Source organism: Cavia porcellus, unplaced genomic scaffold (genome assembly GCF_034190915.1).
Source record: "Cavia porcellus strain 051 isolate PalLab524CR breed Dunkin Hartley unplaced genomic scaffold, mCavPor4.1 scaffold_7, whole genome shotgun sequence".
NCBI lineage: Eukaryota > Metazoa > Chordata > Mammalia > Rodentia > Caviidae > Cavia > Cavia porcellus.
Window position 1 is genome coordinate 5,295,209 of NW_026947490.1, and position 19,566 is coordinate 5,314,774.

General features: G+C 41.2%; 1 protein-coding gene across 2 annotated transcripts in view; it reads right to left on the minus strand.

Annotated features, from left to right (window-relative positions):
• Window positions 1–16,465: 16,465 nt before the first annotated feature.
• Window positions 16,466–19,566, minus strand: part of Ifnar2 (interferon alpha and beta receptor subunit 2) — a 52,503-nt gene continuing 49,402 nt past the window's right edge. For both annotated transcript variants that reach the window (XM_063252487.1, XM_003467269.5), the window contains one exon: window positions 16,466–17,351. In XM_063252487.1, the coding sequence (XP_063108557.1) occupies window positions 17,034–17,351 (318 nt within the window). In that variant the 3' untranslated portion in view covers window positions 16,466–17,033. The remainder of the gene's footprint in view (window positions 17,352–19,566) is intronic.

Below are 19,566 nucleotides of genomic sequence, written 5' to 3' on the forward strand. Positions count from 1 at the left end.
TCATCAGTGGGTCACAGAGGAAATTAAAGAAGAAATTAAACAATACCTACAAACAAATGGAAACACAAATACAACTTACTGGAATCTGTGGGATGCAATGAAAGCTGTCCTCAGAGGAAAATTTATTGAAGTGAGTTCCCACATCAGGAAAACAGAGCAAATACAAATAAATACCCTGGTGGTATACCTCAAACAGCTAGAAAAAGAAGAGCAAGTCAGGCCAAAAGAAGAGAGGAAATTATAAAAATCAGAGCAGAAATCAATGCAATAGAGACTAAGAAAACAATCCCAAAAAATCAATGAATCAAAGAGTTGGTTCTTTGAAAGAATAAATAAAATCGATAAGCCCCTAGCCAACCTTATTTTAAAAAGGGAAGAAAAAGCTCAAATTCATGTGATAAGGAATGAAAAAGGCAAAACCACTACAGACCCTTATAGAAATACAGAAAATCATCAACACCTATTTTGAAAACCTCTACTCTCAAAGGTTTGATAACAGAAGGAATAGACAGATTCCTAGAAACATATGAAGTACCAAAGCTAGGTCAAGAAGATGTAAAATTGCTGAATAATCCAATTTCTATTAATGAAATTGAAAACATAATTAAGTCCTTACCTACAAAGAAGAGCCCAGGCCCAGATGGATTCACTGCAGAATTCTACAAGAAATACAAAGAAGACCTAATGCCAACACTCCTCAAACTCTTCAATGAAATTGGAAGGGAAGCAATCCTTCCTAAGTCATTCCTGGAAGCAAATATTACTCTAGTCCCAAAACCTGAGAAGGACCCAACTGAAAAAGAGAGCTACAGACCAATCTCCCTAATAAACACAGATGCAAAAATCCTCAATAAAATATTGGCAAATAGAATGCAGCAAGTCATCAAGAAGATAATACACCATGACCAAGTGGGATTCATCTCAGGCATGCAGGGATGGTTCAACATATGTAAATCAATAAATGTAATCCACCACATCAATAAAACCAATACTAAGAATCACATGATCATTTCTATAGATGCAGAAAAAGCATTTGATAAGGTCCAACATTCATTTATGATAAGAACCTAGCAGAAAATTGGAATACATGGTCTTTACCTCAATATAATAAAGGCCATCTATGACAAACCAACAGCCAGTATCATACTAAATGGCCAAAAATTGAAGGCCTTTACTTGAAAACCAGGCACAAGACAAGGATGTCCCATATCACTGCTCCTATTTAATTTAATACTGGAAATACTAGCTATAGCAGTTAGATAAGAGAGAGAAATAAAAGGGATAAAGATAGGAAAAGGAGAAGTTAAATTATCATTGTCTGCAGATGACACGATACTCTACATAGAAGACCCCTAAATCTCCATTGAAAGACTCTTAGATATAATAAATAAATTCAGCAATGTAGCTGGCTACAGAATCAATACTCAAATCAATAGCATTCCTATACACTAACAACAAAATCACAGAGAAAGAAAAGAAGCCATACCCTTCACACTAGCAACCAAAAAAATGAAATATTTGGAAATTACTCTCACAAAAGAAGTGAAAGACCTGTTCAGGGAAAATTATAATACACTGAAAAATGAAATTGAAGATGATCTCAGAAAATGGAAAGACATCCCTTGCTCACACATAGGAAAAATAAATATTGTGAAAATGTCCATTTTCCCAAAACTGTTATACAGATTCAATGCAATCCTGAAAAAAATACCATCAACATACCTCATAGATCTCGAGAAATCACTCCTAAAATTCATCTGGAGCAAGAAGAGACCTAGAATAGCAAAGACAGTTCTAAGCAGCAAAGGCAAGGCAGGAAGCATCATAATCCCTGACTTGAAGTTATACTACAAAGCAACTGTAGTAAAATCAACATGGTACTGGAACCAAAACAGAGCTGAAGATCAGTGGAATAGATTAGAAGATACAACCACAACTACAAACACACTCAACCACTTTATCTTTGATAAAGGGGCCAAACATGTTCACTGGGAGAATGACAGTCTCTTTAATAAACGGTGTTGGAAAAACTGGCTCTCCATATGCCAAAAACTAAAACTAGACCCAGGCCTATCACCATGTACTAAAATAAAACCTAAATGGACCAAAGATCTGAATATTAAAACAGAAACACTCAATCTATTGGAAGACAAATTGGGCAAAAACCTTGAAGACATAGGAGTAGGTAGAGAATTCATGAACAGGACTCAAACCGCACGGGAAATACTTCCCAGAATCAATAACTGGGATCACGTCTTATTAAAAAGTTTCTCAAGTCAAAAGAAATCTCCAGCATAGTGAAAAGAAAACCCACAAACTGGGAAAAATCTTAGCGAACTCCCCCTCAGACAAAGGACTTCTGTCTAAAACATAAAGAATTTTAAAAAATCAGACCCCCAAAATTCAAAGACCCAATCCAAAAATGGGCATCTGGGATGAATACACAATTCTCAGATGAAGAAATACAAATGGTAAATAAATACATGTAAAAATGTTCATCATCCTTAGTTATTAGAGAAATGCAAATTAAAACCACACTGAGATTTCATCTCACTCCTGAAAGAATGGCCAAGATCAAGAAAACCAACAACAACAAATGCTGGAGAAGCTGTTGAGAAAAGGAACTCTCCTGCACTGTTGGTGGGAGTGTAGACTGGTGCAACCATTGTGGAGGTCAGTCTGGAGACTTCTCAGAAAGCTGGGACTGGAAGCCCCATTTGACCCAGCTATTCCACTTCTAGTCATATTCCCAGAAGAACTGAAAGCATATTACCACATTGATATATGTGCACCCATGTTTATAGCAGCACAACTGGTAATAGCCAGATCTTGGAAACAACCTAAGGGTCCATCAACTGAGGAATGGATAAAAAGTTGTGGTATTTTTATACAATGGAGTATTATTCAGCTATAAAGAATGATCACATTGAGATATTTATAAATAAATGGATGCAGTTTGAGACCATACTCATAAGTCAAATAAATCAAACTCACATGTATAAGTACTGAATAGTTTCCCTGGTATAAGAAATGATAAGAATACATAAAAGTATGTGGTAATCATGATTCCCAATTATGATTGTTTGAAGCCATATAATGTTTTCACTCATTAATTGGAATGGTTTTAATTTGGGTTGTTCAATTTTATTGTCTGTGACAGTACGAATAGATATTTTGAAGAAAACAAGACATCATAATAGCTAGTGCTAATTTAATATCATCTTGTTTTGAAGTCCCATCAAGCAGTTGTTCATCTGCTTCCATTGGTTTTAACATGGTGTGTCTTATTATATTTTAATATATGTGATAGTATAAACAAAATTTTTATAGGCAAAGAGATAATATAGAAATCGTTGTTCGTTTTCTGTTCTAAATACCCTGTAATACTTTCATTCTCTTGAATGGTTTCACACTGTCTTGATATGTTTGATGCTATAGTACACAAGTTATACTCAAATATTTCAAGGAAAGAGACACAATGGTAACACTATGATGCTTAAATTGTTCTGTTCTGACCTGTATTGTTCTGTTGCTATGTCCTCTTTTATCTCAATCTCCCCTTTTTTTAAAAAAAATTAATTTATTTTTTCTTATTTTTTTTAATTAAGGGGAAAATAAATTAAAAATAGTGGGATGTATTATAGTAACTTTTTTGTTTTCCTATTACCCTGATTTGAGCTGCTGTGTTGCTCTCCCCATCTTGTTTTGACTGATTTTACTCTACTGTGTTTCCTTTGATTGTATCAAGTTTGAGGGTAGAGGCAACCACTTTGAAGGCAATAAGATTTACTATGATGCCCATTATGGTTTGACTATTATTTTCTTTTGAAGTCCCGTAAGGTCTCCAGTGTTTAAGTTTTATTGGTCTTGTTGTGTTCAATTCGATTATACCTGATGATATAGGCAACTCTTTTTAAGATAGCAAGAGGCATAATGGTAACCATTGTTGATCACCTGGTATTCTGTTTTTACATCATGTACTATGTCCATCCTTCTGTTCTAACTGACTGTTTTGCTTTGTCACATTTGGTTTTTTTCTCTTCAAATAAAAAGTAATAACAACTGTGGGAATAATAAAACCCAAAATGTGTAATTGTTATCGTAAAAAAGAGAGGAAAAGAAAGTGATCTAAAGGATATAACTGCATGTATATTTAAGTGTGTAAGATAGAAAACCATATTACTAAGTTTTTGTTGGATCGTTGAACAGAACTGTTTGCAATCTCACTGTTTGAATGTCCACTTTGTATGCTTTAGTTTTGTAATTTGAACAACTATTTCTAAGATGCCAATATGTAATGTATTAACTAGTGATTTCTTACTGTATGTTTTTTTCTTGAAATTCTGTATTACTTGTACCCTTTCACTGTTTTGTTTCGTTTTTCTCTTTAAATAAAAAAATTAACACAGGATACCTTTGTTAATGTTACACCTATGTCAAAAAGTTCCAAGGACATTTGTGAGGAAGATGATTGTTATCTTAGTTCCCAGACTACCCACACATAGTTCTAGGATGTGGAAAGAGACATGCACAATGCCGGTGGATGTGGAGGCTTCTGAGTGCCTGCACAGTTAGCAGCAAAATGCAATCGCAAAGAACTCAGCTGGACTGGTAGCCGAGGCAGGAGCAGGTTCCCTGCATTCATGTCCCATGTCGTTGGCAGCATCACACAGCGGCACTGTGTAAATGTCTTTATCCCTTTTCTTCCCTTGTGTCACTCCTGAGACCTGGAAAGCCCGCAGGATGCAGGGGCCGCACTGCCCTCACCAGCTAATGCGGTGCTCTGCACCTGCACTGAGGGCCTCTGCTGCTTTGGAGTCACTCTCAGCTCCAGGTGGGTCCCTGTGTGCCTGTGACTGTGCCCACAGTAACATCCTCCCTGTAGCTCTACATACAAATGCTAAGATTAAGCGGCAAAAGGAATGTGAAAATGTCAGTTTTTTTTCTTCTGAGACAAAAACCCTGATTTTAAAAAACACTTATTTTATTTTGTCTCTCTCTGTAGTTCAGGTTATCCTTGAACTCATTATGTAGCCCAGGCTGGCTTCAGACTCACAGTGATTCTCCTGCCTTGACTTTCCTGGTGCCAGGATTATAGTTGTGTACCTGAATGCCCAGCTAAACACTGTTTTGAACACATATGTAATGAATACATGCTGCAACAATGATTCTTTGTAAGTATGTGCATTTAGATTACAATTTCCCCCAAGTTTTATTTTGAAAATGTTAAATCTTCAGGAAGTTTTAGGCCCAGATATCCTTTGTGTGTCTAAATCACTAGTAACAGTGCCATATTTACTTTCAGTTTCTAATTGTGTGTGTGTGTGTGTGTGTGTGTGTGTGTATGTGTGTGTACACAAGAATACGTACACATACACACACCTTAACATCTCTGACATTTTGATGTGTCATTATTGATAAGGATGCATATTTTAAGAAACAACATTTCTGCTTCCCTCCAGTGGTTCAAATACTAACAGTGCATTTTACAACCGATGGAATCTTCAGTTCAATAGACAAAAAACTGGTAATGTAGCTAAGCATTGTAATGGATGTCTGTAGTCCTAGCACTCTGGGAAGCTGAAGCAGGAGGAATGGGAAGAATTCAAGTTTGAGCCCAGCCTGGGAAATTTAGTGATTGAGTGAGATCCTGTTTAAAAAAAAAAAAAAAGTTGGGATGTAGCTCAATGCAAAGGCCCTGGGTTCAATCAGTAGGCACTGCAAAACTAACTAACTAACTAACTAAAAATAAGCAAATTAAAAGAGACTTGTCATGTGCTTAGTGCAATGCTGAGCTCCTTGTCAATGCCACATAAATGCCAGGTGTCATACCATATTATATTATGGTGCTGAAGTTCTTCCATTCTCCTTGTGTTTCTATCAGGTTTGATCTACTTCAAAGCTCAGGAAAACCTGAGTCAAGAGTATGTATGTTTAGAACTGTTTTGTCTTTCAGATGACCTGAAATTTTTTATAATTATGTTGTGGTACTCTTTTACTCTTGTGGGCCTTAAAGTCTATTTTATATCATGTTGTCTTGGTTACTTTTCTTTCCTTGCTGGGACAAAAAACCGGATACCCCAAATGAAGGAAGAATGGTTTATTTAGCTTGCTGTCTGTGAAGGTTTAAGTCCATAATCATTTGGCTCCAAGGCAAGGTGGCATGGCACTTCAAGGTAGCAGCCAGCAAAAGCAGCCAGAACAAAAAGGGGGAGAACAAGCCTCTTTTCCTCCCTTATACTGTATGCAAGCCACTCCCTAACCCGTAGGGCAGATGTAGCACTGCAAAATATCTGTGCCCTCCTCTTGCCCAGAATGAAGTTATAAAGTAAGGATTCTGGCTTCCTGCTGAGTCTCTTAGACAAATTTCTAAACTTCTCAAGTTGATAAAATGTATCAACCATAACAGGTGTTAATATTATATAGGAAGTAATATTATATTACTCTATTTTGTATTTCTTTTGCTTTTATAAAAAGAGATTTCTTGGTCTCTCCTGTTTTTGTTTGGAGTAGTTTCTTGACTGAAACATTGTTCTTAGTCACTTTTTCCGCCAGTATAGGATTTCCTGACCTCCACATTAGTGGCATCTTGAACTTGGTAAGTCTTCCATGTGTGTTGTTTGGATACTTAGCAGCATTACTGGCCTCCATCTGCAGGATACCAGTAATAAAGTCTCTCCACCTCAGACAGCTGTTTATGTGTGTAGACACTGACAGATGTTCCCTGGGAAACAAAATAACACACCCTCTCCCATTGAGAAACAGTGTTCTCCTAATGAGGTCACTCTAAAAATTTCAACATCCACATCTCAGTTTAACAGTGAATTTATTCTACTCCCTAAAACATCAAGAAGTTTAACATACACTAACTTCAGTGTTTCCTCTCCTCACATTTTAGTTGTTCTTAGATCTCATTGTTTAATAGTTTAAAAAATAATTCACACAATTTGCATATATTTTGGAGTACAACACGATGTTTTGAAACATGTCTACATTGTGGAATGGCTAAACCAAGCTAATAGACATATGTGATACCTCACAGACAAAGCTTTTCATATCAAGATCATTTAAAATCTACTTTCTTAGTTACTTGCAAGAATACTATACACTGTTATTAATTATTGTCACCATGTGTAAATATTTTTCATTTAAATTATTGTTTTGCACAATGTTTGTTTAAATAAACCAACATATTTACCTGTATTTTTCCTATTTTATTTTTTTCTTAATAGCACAATTTCCACTTGAAACCAATTTCCATTTGCCTGAAACAGACCTTTAGTCATTATCTGATAAAAAACTTTTGATGTGGAATTTTCCACTTTTGTTTGCTTGACTGCTTAGTTATTTTCCTAAAAGACTTTTTGCAGTCTTTTTCTAGAAGATACTTGTAGAGTATACAGTTCTAAGCTGGCACCACCTGTCACACACAGAGGCCAGTCCATACTTCCATTTTGCCTGGTACGGCTGAGATTTTGCCTGAGTTTTTTTCTCTTTGAAGGTCATCTTTTTTCTTGGTGTTTGGGGGTCTGCAGTTTTCCTCTAATGAGATTGTTCTGTATATATCAAACCTGAGATATGGACAAATTGGGATTTGGAATCCCTAAATTTTTAAATCAGCCATGATCTTTTTGAATATTCAAACACATTCTTTTCCACCTCTCCCTGGGACTCCGATTAGTCATGGAATAGACTCTCATTCCATCCTTCATATAACTTTTTTATTTTAAAAACAAAAAAAAACCCTGATGATACAGAATTTCAAAACAAAATAACAGGAGATTAACTCGTTAATATATTGTGTATTATCTTCAAAGTAGTTTTCCAGATTATAAGATATAGGCATGAAAAAAGTGACTGAGAAGTGTGTATTCATCTCAGACACTCATTTTTGGATTGAGTCTGAATTAGGTGGTCCTGATTTTTTCAATTCTTTATATGTTCTATATAGAAGTCCTTTGAGGGACAGCTGGTTAAAATTTTTCCCCCCTCTGTGGGTTTTCTTTTCACTCAGTGATTTCTTTTGATGTACAAAAAAATGAGATTCCATTTGTTGATCTTTTGAAGTACTTCCCATGTGGTTTGTGTTTTGTTCATAAACTCTTTGCCTAACCCTATGTCTTCAAGATTCCTACCTACTTTATCTTCCAGTATACTTAGTGTTTCTGTATTAATATTAAGATCTTTGATCCATTTTGACTTTATTTTAGTTCATGATGATAGACTTGGGACTAGTTATAGTCTTTGGCAGGTGGTGGAAAGCCAGCTTTTCTAGCACTGTTTATTAAACAGGCTATCTTTCTTCCAGTGAACATGTTATAGTTCTGGAAACATTAGCCAAGCTAATGTTTAGCCAGAGCAACTAGACAGGAGAGAGAAATAAAAGGAATAAAGATAGAAAAGAAAGAAGTTAAATTATCATTATTTGCAGATGACACGACACGCTATATAGCAGCCCCCAAAAACTCCATCAAAGACTACTAGAGTTAGTAAGCAAATTCAGCTGCGTAGCTGGATACAAAGTCAACACTCAAAAATCAATAGCATTTCTGTACACAAACAACAAACTCACTGAGAGAGAAATTATGGAAATATACCTTTCACAATAGAATTCAAAAAAATGAAATACTTAGGAATCAAAGTCTAACAAAGGATGAAAAAGATCTATGCATTGAAAACTATAGTACTCTAAAAGAGGAGATTGAAGAAGATATCAGAAAAAGGAAAGATATCCCTTGCTCTTGGATAGGAAGAACTAACAGTATGAAAACGGTCATACTTCCAAAACTGTTATATAGATTTAATGCCATCTCAATAAAAATACCATTAATGTAACAAATCTAGAGAAAACATTACTAAAATTTACATGCAAATGGAAGAGACTTAGAGTAGCAAAGGCAAGGCAGGAGGCATCACAATCTCTGAGTTGAAATTATACTACAAAGCTACGGTGATAAAATCAGCATGGTACTGGCAAAAAAGCAGATATGAGAATCAGTGGAACATATAAGAAGACTTATGTCTTGTATCTTAACTGCCCATATGTTCCATTTTTTGTTTCTGTGTGCTGTGCCCTGGAAAATCACTTTTTAAAAAATGTACAATGGTTGTTATTAATTGTAACTGTGTATACAAAAATTCTGAAGATTCTGCAAAAGAACTACTCAGTTGAACAAGGTCTTAGGATACAACTGTAAATATCAACTATTGCTATATACATGGATGTTGCAAATGTTGAAATGAATCTCTCTACGATAGTTAATTTTATGTGCTAAGGTGAGTAGTTAAAATGTTACTCCTGATATTACTGTGAAGATTTGGTGAGATTAACTTTATTTTTTATCTTTTAATTTTAAAGGAAGTAAAACATAACAGTAAAATGGAACAAAACAAAAGGTTATAGGACAGTAAGAAATCCACAGTCATTACTATACTGCATATTGTTATCCTCTGAATATTTGCTCAGACCACTAGCCCCAGGCCTGCAAAATCAATCAAACAACACAAATGTCAGGTTGCTTCTTTACTTCAGTTACTTCAATTGTTATCACCTCAGCCTGTGTACATGCAGTTGCTTACAGGTGGGCGTGGGGCAGGAGGCAGGGGCGGCTTCCTTGCTCTCTCTCCCCTGCAGATGGGGCCCCTCCAGCACACAAGGAGGCTGTTTAGGTTTCTTGCTGCTTCTCCCTGGCTGAGTAGGGCCTCCCTCCTCTGGCACATGGGAAGGCCACACGGTTTTCTTGTTCCTTCACCCCGCGGCTGGCAAGGCCTCTGCTGGCCTTCAGGGTGTGGGGGCTGCTTCCTTGCCTTTTCTCCCTGGTGGCAGATGGCGGTGGGGCTGAGTTGCTTCTTCGCGTCTTGCTCCTGGTGGCTGGCAGGACCTCAGACAGTGGGGTCTGCATTCCTTCTATGCTCCTTCTCCCTGGCAGGCAGCAGGACTTCCACTGGCATACAGGGTGTGGGGCCGGCCACATTGCTTCCTTACCCTTTCTCTCTGTCCGGCAGGTCTACTGCCCCCGGGTTTTTAAAAAAAATTGTTTTATTTTTGCTGAATTCCTGAAATCTCTCTCCATGGGCTTCAAATCTCAGCTCAGATCCTTTCTGGGTCCATGGGACCCACTTCTCTCTACTTTCTCTTCCTCATGTTGCTTTATTCAAGGGTCTGGACACCACAACTTGGAGAGGTTCTTTCTCTGCTGCTCACCGCTCTGCCATTTTCCTGGAAGTTCTAGGTGAGATTAACTTTGAGCCAGTAGACTTTGAATATATTGGGTTATTCTCTTTGATGTGAATGGGCTTTGCATAATCAGTTGAAGGCCTTAAAAAGAAATCATGGTATCTTCCGAGGAAGAGTCGATTCTGCTTTCAGACTCAAGCCTTTGAGTAAAATTCTGTCTTTGATTTAAGCCAAAATATAACCTTTTTTTAGAGTCTCCAGCCTGTTGATTTTCCCTAAAGATTTCAAACTTGTCAGCCTCAAATTGCACAAGTTGATTCCTTAACATAATTCTATCTTCACACACAACCTATTCGTTCCATTTCTCCAGAGAACCCTAACCAATATGCTCCCCTTTCTGACCAGTTCACTTATTCTCTCTTCAGTCACCCCTAATCTCACATCAAGTCTGTCTCTGACTCATAAAACTTTAACTTTTTATTTCTAGGGCTATTTGCTTTCTCATGTCCCACAATCCGTTTAAAGTATCTTGTTAGTCTGTATTATGATTTATATCTGGATTTCTTCTCAAAACTCTGTGTGCTCATTGGTGGAGCTTTTGGAGAATGATTGGATTATGCACTTAGAGGGGATCTCATTGGAAGAGGGGTCAATGGGGGTGTGGCCTGGAAGGGTTCATCTCACTTCCCAGCTCCTCCCTTCACTCTCTGCTTCCTGTCTGCCATGCCTGAGTAGCTCTTCTCTGCCTTTCCTGGATCCTGCTGACTGTAGTCTGTAAACCATGAGCAAAAACTCTTTTCCTTTGAGTTGTGGGTATCTGGTACTGTGTGTCAGCAGTGAGGAAAGTAAGAGAGTATTAGATAGTAATTATTGGTCCTAATTATTCTTTCTCTTTATTATGAGCAAATGCCATATGAATATGGTTCTCTGATGGCGAAATTATGAAATTGGTTCTCCCATGGCGCAGTGGGGGAGTAACTTCCTCATTTTGTTCACTTGGGACTTGGCTGTGTCTCTGGGCGAGGGAATATGGGTGGATCTGATCTACTCCCCAAACAGAAGTTGAAACTGTCTTTGCAGCACTGTTTTGCTTTTTCTCTTTGGCATATCCTTCATCTTAGCTCCTGGGATAAAGAAACGACTGAGATCAGAACAGTCCCCTGGTTGTCCCCCGGCCACATGTGCTAGAAGCCAGCCTTTGTTGTAAAAAGCCACTGAACTTTGGGGTTTACTGCTAGCCTGACAAAACCAGGTAATTTAGTCTCTAGTGCTGCCCTTACATGGCCTTTTACCCTTACACCTACTCCTTATGTTCACTGTCCATTTTCTGAGAATTGAGGTCAGAATCTGGAATTTTTGTGGTCTGACCTGGCACTGCTTCTTCTTTCTGCTGGTCTTGTTCATAATGCATCCTTCTGGGTTTGGTGATCTCTGTCAGTTAACCCCGAGGTTTTATTTGACTACCCTGGTGTGGTCCTTTGGGGCTTGTCTTAATGACTATCTCACTGCCGTGACAAAATACCTGACACCCAAAGTTAAAGGAGGGAAAGTTAACTTTAGCGAACAGTTTGTAGGGGTTTCAGTTCATAGCCAGCTGGTTCCAAGGCCAGGAAGCAGGGCAGAGGGACATGGCAGAGGAAAACGGTCCACAGCATGGCAGGTTGGAGGCAGCAGGAGGCAGTAAAGAACAGCGGCAATTCTCCCTTTTCCTTTTATCCCATTTAGGCTATAAGCATTTTGGGTGATGTCACCTACAGTCTAGGGGCTTCCCATTATTCACACCCAGAACTATGATAAATCTATTAATGGACAAATCCAGTATCATACACCTTTAATCCTAGTATCACATCCTTAATCCACGTTCACATACCCTAGATTCAGTCACCTCTGAGAAGTCCCACCTGTGATCACATGACGCTTTGGAGGGACTTCTAGAAAAAAAACCATAACAGCTACAAACCTGCCTGAGGACCAGCTTAAGACCATAACTTCTTAGGAAAGATGGATTTGCCCCTTCACTCAGAAACCAAAACCATATTGATTTCTTTTGAGTTTCTGGTAAGGGCTGTGTAATAGCCTGAGTGATGCCTCAAAGATAGTAGTACCATTAGAGATACTGGACATCGTAGTCCCACACCTGGGAATGTGATTTGTAAAAAGGATCTTTGCAAACTTGATGAAATTAATAATTTTGAGGCAAGGTTTATCCAGCATTATCCATCTAAGCTTTAATTGCAACCACAAGTATTCTTAAAGAAGCAGAGGGATATATATTATAGATCAGAGAGGAAAAAGTGATTGGGATTTGCAGGACGAGGTAGGATTGATTTGGACACAGATAAGAAATACTGACGTCTGGAAGGTGCAAACAGTGGAGTGTCCTCAAAGCTGCCAGATGCCCTTATACACAGTGATTTCAGCCTTATCATGCTGAATTTTGGGTTTTGGAGCCAAAATTAAAAATATATTCTGCCCCTTTAAAAATCACCAAGAGAAGCCAGGCATTGGTGGCTCATGCCTGTAATCTCAGCATTTGGGAGGCTGAGGCAGGAGGACTGCTGTGAGTTTAAAGGCAGTGTGGGCTACGTAGCAAGATCCTTGTCTCAAAAACAAAACAAGACAAATGAACACACAAACCAAAAAAAAAAAAAAAATGACGGTGGCATCCCTTTACCACTTATCATGCCAGAGGCATGGGTAACCCATCATCAACAAGTTGGCCCAGTGATCTGCTGAGTTGTTAGAAGCATGGCGCTATGGCTGGGATGTAGTTTGTCCCCCAGTGGTTGCTATGTTGGAAGCTTGGTACCTTGGGGGTAGTGTCAAGGATGTGCAAATTTTAAGAGGTGAGACCTAGTGGAAGATCACTGTCCTGGGGTTTACCTCATGAATGGATCCATGTTCTCTCTTGGGACTAGATTAGTTCCCACGATAGTGGGTTGTTTTGCGCAAGTCTCACGCCTTCCCTGAATCCCTGTTCTTCCCTTGTTCTAGCTATTGTGATTCCATCCACCATGAGGTCCTTGCCAGAGCCAAGCTCAGGCTGCAGTCATGATCTTGCACTTTCAGCAGCAACAAATGCATAAACCTCTTTTTAAAAAATAAAATATTCAGCATCAGGTATTTTGTTACAGCAGCATAAAACTGACTAAAGGAGATGGTGACTTATGAAAGGACCTATTTGCAGTCCTGAGCAAACACCATTGGTGGAAGCTGAGTGCCCAATGTGCAGAGTGAAAGTGAGAAGGAAAAAGGTCACCATCTCTGTGGCTTTGGCTTTGGCTACCAAGCTGCCTCTGGTTCTATCTTCTTAACAAGATGCGGCAGCAGCTTGGTTATTAACTACTGGCCTAGTAGGACTAATGCTCTCTCCCCCTCCATCTCCCCTCCCAGTGTGTGGTTAATTACTTTCCTTGTCACTGAAACAAAACATCCCACACCAAAAGTTAAAGTAGGAAATGCTTAGCTGTCATATGGTTCATAGAGGTTTCAGTGCATAGTTGGCTGGCTTCAAGGCAGGGTGACATCACAGGTGGGCACTGGAAAGGAGAAACAGTGTGTGGTGGGCAGAAGACAGCAAGCAGCAAGTCCAAGCAAACTTAGCAGCTTCTTTCTGTCCCTTTATATTCTATCTAGGCTACTGGGTACCAAACCAATCAATGGGCTGATTTAGTAATCTCACACCCTTATTCTCAGCATCCTCAATCCTAGCATTGTACCATGAATGAATCCCAGTGTCACATACTCTAGATCCAGTCACCTTTGAAGAGCTTTGCCTGCGGTTGCATGAGGATTTGGGGGTCCATCTAGACATAAGGCATAACACAGTGCATTCCCCAGACTTCTCCCCAGACTCCAGTTAGTACATTTTAGGACTTTAAGAGATACAGAGATAAGATAGGGATAGATAAATAGAGAACACAAATAAATGAATCCCACCCATCCTTGCCATCCTCCAGGGGCTTGCGAATCCATACCCACTCCATTTCACTGTCCAGGGGACTTTCAGGATTTTAGATGCAAACATGGAAACCAGCTCTAGTTAACAGAAGCAGAAAAGCCATTTTTCAATATGACCCTGGCTCTCCAGAAGTTGGAGAAACAGTCCGAGGGGATACAAGCAGGAATGACGTCCAGTTCTGATCCAGTCTGGTCGGGTATTAGGCCGCTATCGCTGAGCCCTTGGCCACTGGACCCTTCTCCCAGGGTCACTTCTCTTCTCCCTCAGAACTGGGGTGGAGCCTGGGATATGGTTTATACTCTGGCTGCAAGGAGGAAAGCTAGCCACTCAACACGGAGGGAGGGTCCACAGTTGGGAGGTGGGAGAGCCCCAAACACAGGGAGGCATGCAGATTCGAGGGAGGCAGAAAGAACTCCAGCAGCTGCGCCAGGGGTGGCTCCCGTCTCCTCTCCTAACCCAGCGCCCTTCTAGGGACCAGGATTTAAACCAGCTCTGTCTGCAGCATGGGCCCAGGAGGAAGAGCTTCACTGGGAAAGAGGATGCATTTTTCCTTGGTCCTAAGATTATCCCCAGACAGCGAAGAGGCTGAGATTGGAAATAGAGTAGGTGGTTACCTCACAATGTTATAAAATAACTGAAGCTCTGGACTGTAAATTGAAGGTAAGGATGTTAATAAACTCCTGTTCCTCCCACCCCATAATGCTTCCTTCTAAGGTCTCCAAGCAACGGGTGGATGAGGAACCTCCCACCAGGGCAGGAATGCTTCGGTGGGCAGAGAGGCCATGTGGAAATCTGGGCGAGGACTTCTTACTCATCTGGAGCCAGCAGGTGGGGGATAACTAGTGAGATGTCACCCAGGAGCTACATGCAGGCCCGGATAAGATGAAGACAACCCTGTCACCAAGCACTAGGCACAAGGCACAGGGTCTCTGATCCTGGTGAACTCACTGGACATCCTTCGAGCAGCCACCTTCAGCCCTGTAGACCAGGATGACTTGGTGATGCAGCAGGTCCCCTGCTCCCTGTGCTCTGGAGCATGGGCACTCTGTCCATGTGTCCTGGAAGGCTGCACTGTCCCCAAGGGAGGAAGGCAGAGTTGCTGAGACAGCTGCATGGTCTGTGTGTTCTCACCCCGCACAAAAAATGCTAACAGCAAGAGGCCAGAGCAGGGAGATTGTGCCCTTGAGCTCAGTCTGGGCTACTTAGCAAGAGCCTGTCTCAAACCATGGCTGGGGACACAGGTGAGGGCCAGAGCCCTGGGTCCAATCCCTATCTCCCACCCCCATAAACACCTGACTGCTTTCATTTACTTATTTATTGTTTTAAGGCGGTAGAGACTAGAGCAAGGGCCTCACTAAAGCTGGGCAAGCACTCTACTCCTGAGCCCCAGCTCCAGCCCAAAGGAGCGATTTCAAAGTGTTATTCCTATGGGGGAGGAGAAGGGGTCTGCCTTACTGGGAAATCTGGCAGAGGAGGGACACGTTGCTGGCCTAGGTTTGCAGAGGATGCTGCTGCTAGAGCACCTGCCTTTTACTGAGTGCCTATTATGCACTGGCACCAGGGGAGGCATCTTTTATATCTGTATTACTAATCTTTAAACTTTTTCATTCCCACAGGCAGCTGAGGACATGGACGGAGAGGCCACAGGTCAGTCAGTGTCTGGGTGGATGAGGCCAGGAGACCCTCTGTTCTTTTAAGCTTCCTAGATCAAGCGCTCCCATTGGGCTTTAGGATCTCAGACTCAGCAAGTGCCTGTTAACGGCAGGTAGCACCAGAGAAATACCTGCTGAAGGAAGGGACACCAAAAATAGCAAACGGGAACTGGACGTGGTGGTGTACACCTGTTATCTCAGTGCTCGGAAGACTGAGGCAGGAGGATCGCCAGGAGTTTGAGGCCACTCTGGGGTAGACAGTGAGTTCAAGACCAGTCTGAACTACACAGTGAGAACCAGTCTCAAGAAAACCAGAAAAGGTACACTGGAGCCTTTCATTCACTACCAAACAATTAAGCAAACGTGGCATTTTAAGTGCTGTTATGGTTTGGGTTGTAAATGTCTTTCAGAGGTGCAGATGGTAAAGGCCTGGATGCCAGCCTGTGGTGCCTTGGGAGGCACTGACCCTTTAAAAGTGGGGGGCTAGTGTGGAAGGAAGTGAGGGTGCGGTGCCCTTAAGAGGATACCTGGACTCCAGCCCCTGCCTCTCCCTCTCCCCTGCTTTTTCTGGTGACCACTGAGCTTCTCAGTGGCCCCTACACTGTGCTGCCGAAGCTCCAAAGTGACAGGGCCAAGATACCACCGACAGGCAGTCCTGAAACCACGATAAATAAATGTCCTTTCAAGTTGTTTATGTCAAGTATTTTGTCATAACAGAGAGCTAACACAAACATAGATTAGACAGCGATTCAAGCTCTGGCAGAGCTCGAGCCACGCACGAAACACACACGGGTGTAAACAGGAGCCCTTTGTCTCCTGGAGCACCCAGAGTCCCCTCTGTCCAGTGTGGTGCTGACTGTCTGCGACTTGAGGACAGTTTCCAGCTGGTCTGTGGACACCATGGAAGGATTTCATAGCACCTCCATTTCTTATTCCTCACGTATATTTCCGTTTCTCACAGGTAAACCCTGGTCCTTGCTGAAGGGAGCACAAAAGGCCGAAAATTATGCTCTCAGTAGCCACCTTTTTTAAAAAATCATTAAAGTCTTCATAAAGTAGCGAGTCTGCAGTTTGGTGTTTGTTTTGGTTTTAGCTTCTTTAGACAGGGTCTCCCACATAGCCCAGGCTGGCCTTGAACTTACTACGTAGTCCAAGCTGGCCTTGATCTCAAGGAGATTCTCCTGCCTCAACCTCCCAAGTGCTAGGATTATAGGTATGCACCGACTCCATGCCTGGCTACAACCTAGGTTTTCAGTTGTCTGGACAAGTCCACTGTCTGAGAGTTGTAGATCTGGTGATTGTTCAGGTGGTCATGCTGACCACACTCTGAGTCAGACGTGGGGAGAATGGAGTTGCTGTATTCCACTAGGTTGGTTTTCTCCTTGGAAAGTAGCTCTGGGGGTCCTGGTCCAGTTGGGGCCTCAAGGCTGCAATTGTCACCAGGATCCTGCTTGCTGTATTCAGCATTTTCTGTAATCACACTTAGTTTGTCGAAAACTTCAGTCTCATAGGAGAGTGGGGAGGAGAAGAACAGAAGTGTATTGTGTGGGTGGCCCAAAAACTGTAAGAGAAAACAAACAAGCAAGCAAAGGACAGTTAATTATCGAAGTTCCCTCTGGGCTTGCAAACTGCTGTTTTAAAAATGTAACATCCACCGGCCATGGTGGAGCATGCCTGTAATCCCAGCAGGTGGGAAGCTGAGGCAGGATTGCTGCAAGTTCAAGGTCAGTCTGGGCTACATAGCAAGGCCCTAAGAAAAAGGTGATGTTAATTGTATAGTGGTTTCTTATAAAATTAAAAATAGAATTTTCTTATGATCTAGCAATCATATGCCTCAATATATTCTCCAGAGAAAGCAAAGTGTCCATCAAATGTCCCGAGGTGACCCTGTCTCATAGAAATGGATTTGAGCCAGGGTCTGGGGGAAGAGAGAATGGGAGCCAGTGTTCAATGTGTATAGAGTTTCCATTTTGGAAGGAAGGAGGAAAAACTCCTGGTGATGGCTGTACAACAACGTGAATTTACTTAATGCCTCTGAATTACATAACAGGCTGGTAAATTTTATACTGTGAATTTGATCACAATTAAAAAAGATGTGACAATAAATAAGATGTACAACTTGTTTGCTAAGTGCTTTCAGGTCACCCTGGAAAACTTTCAGTCTCAATCTCTCTTGTCTGTCTGTCTTGTCTCTGGGGACAGGGGAGCTGGGGACTGAACCCAGGGCCTTGTGCTTTTAGCCTGGTTACAGTGCTGTGGGGCTGTCATTTCTTCCCAGAAGCAGGAATGCTGCAGATCTTGGAAACATGCATTTTGGAATAACACACAGGATCTCCAGTGCATCCTCAGGCTTACTTAGGGTCCTCTTTGGCATCCCCAGCATCCTGTGTGTCCCTTGACCTCAGTACTAGCCCTGTGCTAGGTATGTATGTGTATGGTAGCCAGGAATCCAATGTAGCTATCTGTAATGCAGCTAGTGCGAATCAGTGTGCATTTTGAGTATGAAATACAAACCAGACGTTGAAGACCATGTGTGAAAAAGAACATGGACTATCATTAAGTTTAAAAATATACTGTTTAATGTTGAAATGGCATTCTTTTAGATATATTGTGTACATAAAATACACTCTTAAGGTTCATTTTACCTGTGTCTTTTTACTTTTTCATAAATGTATTTACCAGTAAGTTTAAAATATATGTGGCTCACATTACGAGACAGCATTACTTGAGGACATCTGATGGGTACTCACTGTCACACCTTGTCTCTTGCATACCCAGGGCCACTTAAAGACAGGGAGCACAGTCCAGTCATCCATGTCTCCAACACCGAACACTGTGGGCGTATTGCATACGCTGCTGGAAATCTCTATTGATTTCACGTTCTCTACTCATCTTCTCAGGCAGAGAAACCTTTAAAGCCTTGCATTTTTAACCCATCCCTCCAGATGGAACTTCCTTAGTTCATCCTCAATCCATCAGTCTCATCTTTCTGTAAGATAATGTCTGCACTCAGGCTTCTGATACGACTCAGCTGCAGTGCAGGGTGGCTGCCCTACCTGCTGCTGTTGGACCAGTCACTGTTTCCCCTCTTGGCCCTTGAGCAGTCGATGCAAGGGAGTGGGAAGATCAGGGGTACCATGGAGGAAGTCAGGGGAAGGGAGAATTCTCTAAACTCTTGGATCTAGCAGGTTCATGAAACTGGAAGATACTACTTGGTTCTTCTGGGAAACAGCAAGGAGAGGAAACCAAGAGAAAATGCACTAAATGTCAAAAAAGTAAGTCTTAGGCTGAGTTTCTTGGTTAGACACACGAGAAACTGGTGGCCAGCTTGTCATGGTTTATATCTAAATGTCCCCCACCGCCTCATAGGTAGGGCTTTTGGAAGGTGATCAGATTATGGGGCCAATGGCTGGCTCGCTGTTCAGAGGCTGGGTCTGGGGGAAATGATGGCTCCCTGGGTTTACTTCCTTCCCTGGGTTCTGTCTCCACTATACTTCTTGTCTGCCATGCTGTGAGCAGCTTTCCTCCTCCACACCCCTCTGCCATGGCGGCCTGCCTTGGAGCCAGTGGGTTATGGACTAAAAATGTGAGCCTGAATAAATCTCTCCTTGTTTAACTTGGAGGTGTTGGGCATTGTGTCCCAGTGAGGAGAAAGTGATTAAAACAGTTTCTAAAATACAACTCAGCACTCTGTATTGAATAAATTTAACTACTGCTTTGTCATCTCAAAGTCTTTCACTCTAGCTAATCGCCCTAAATTCAAGACGACGCTCTGG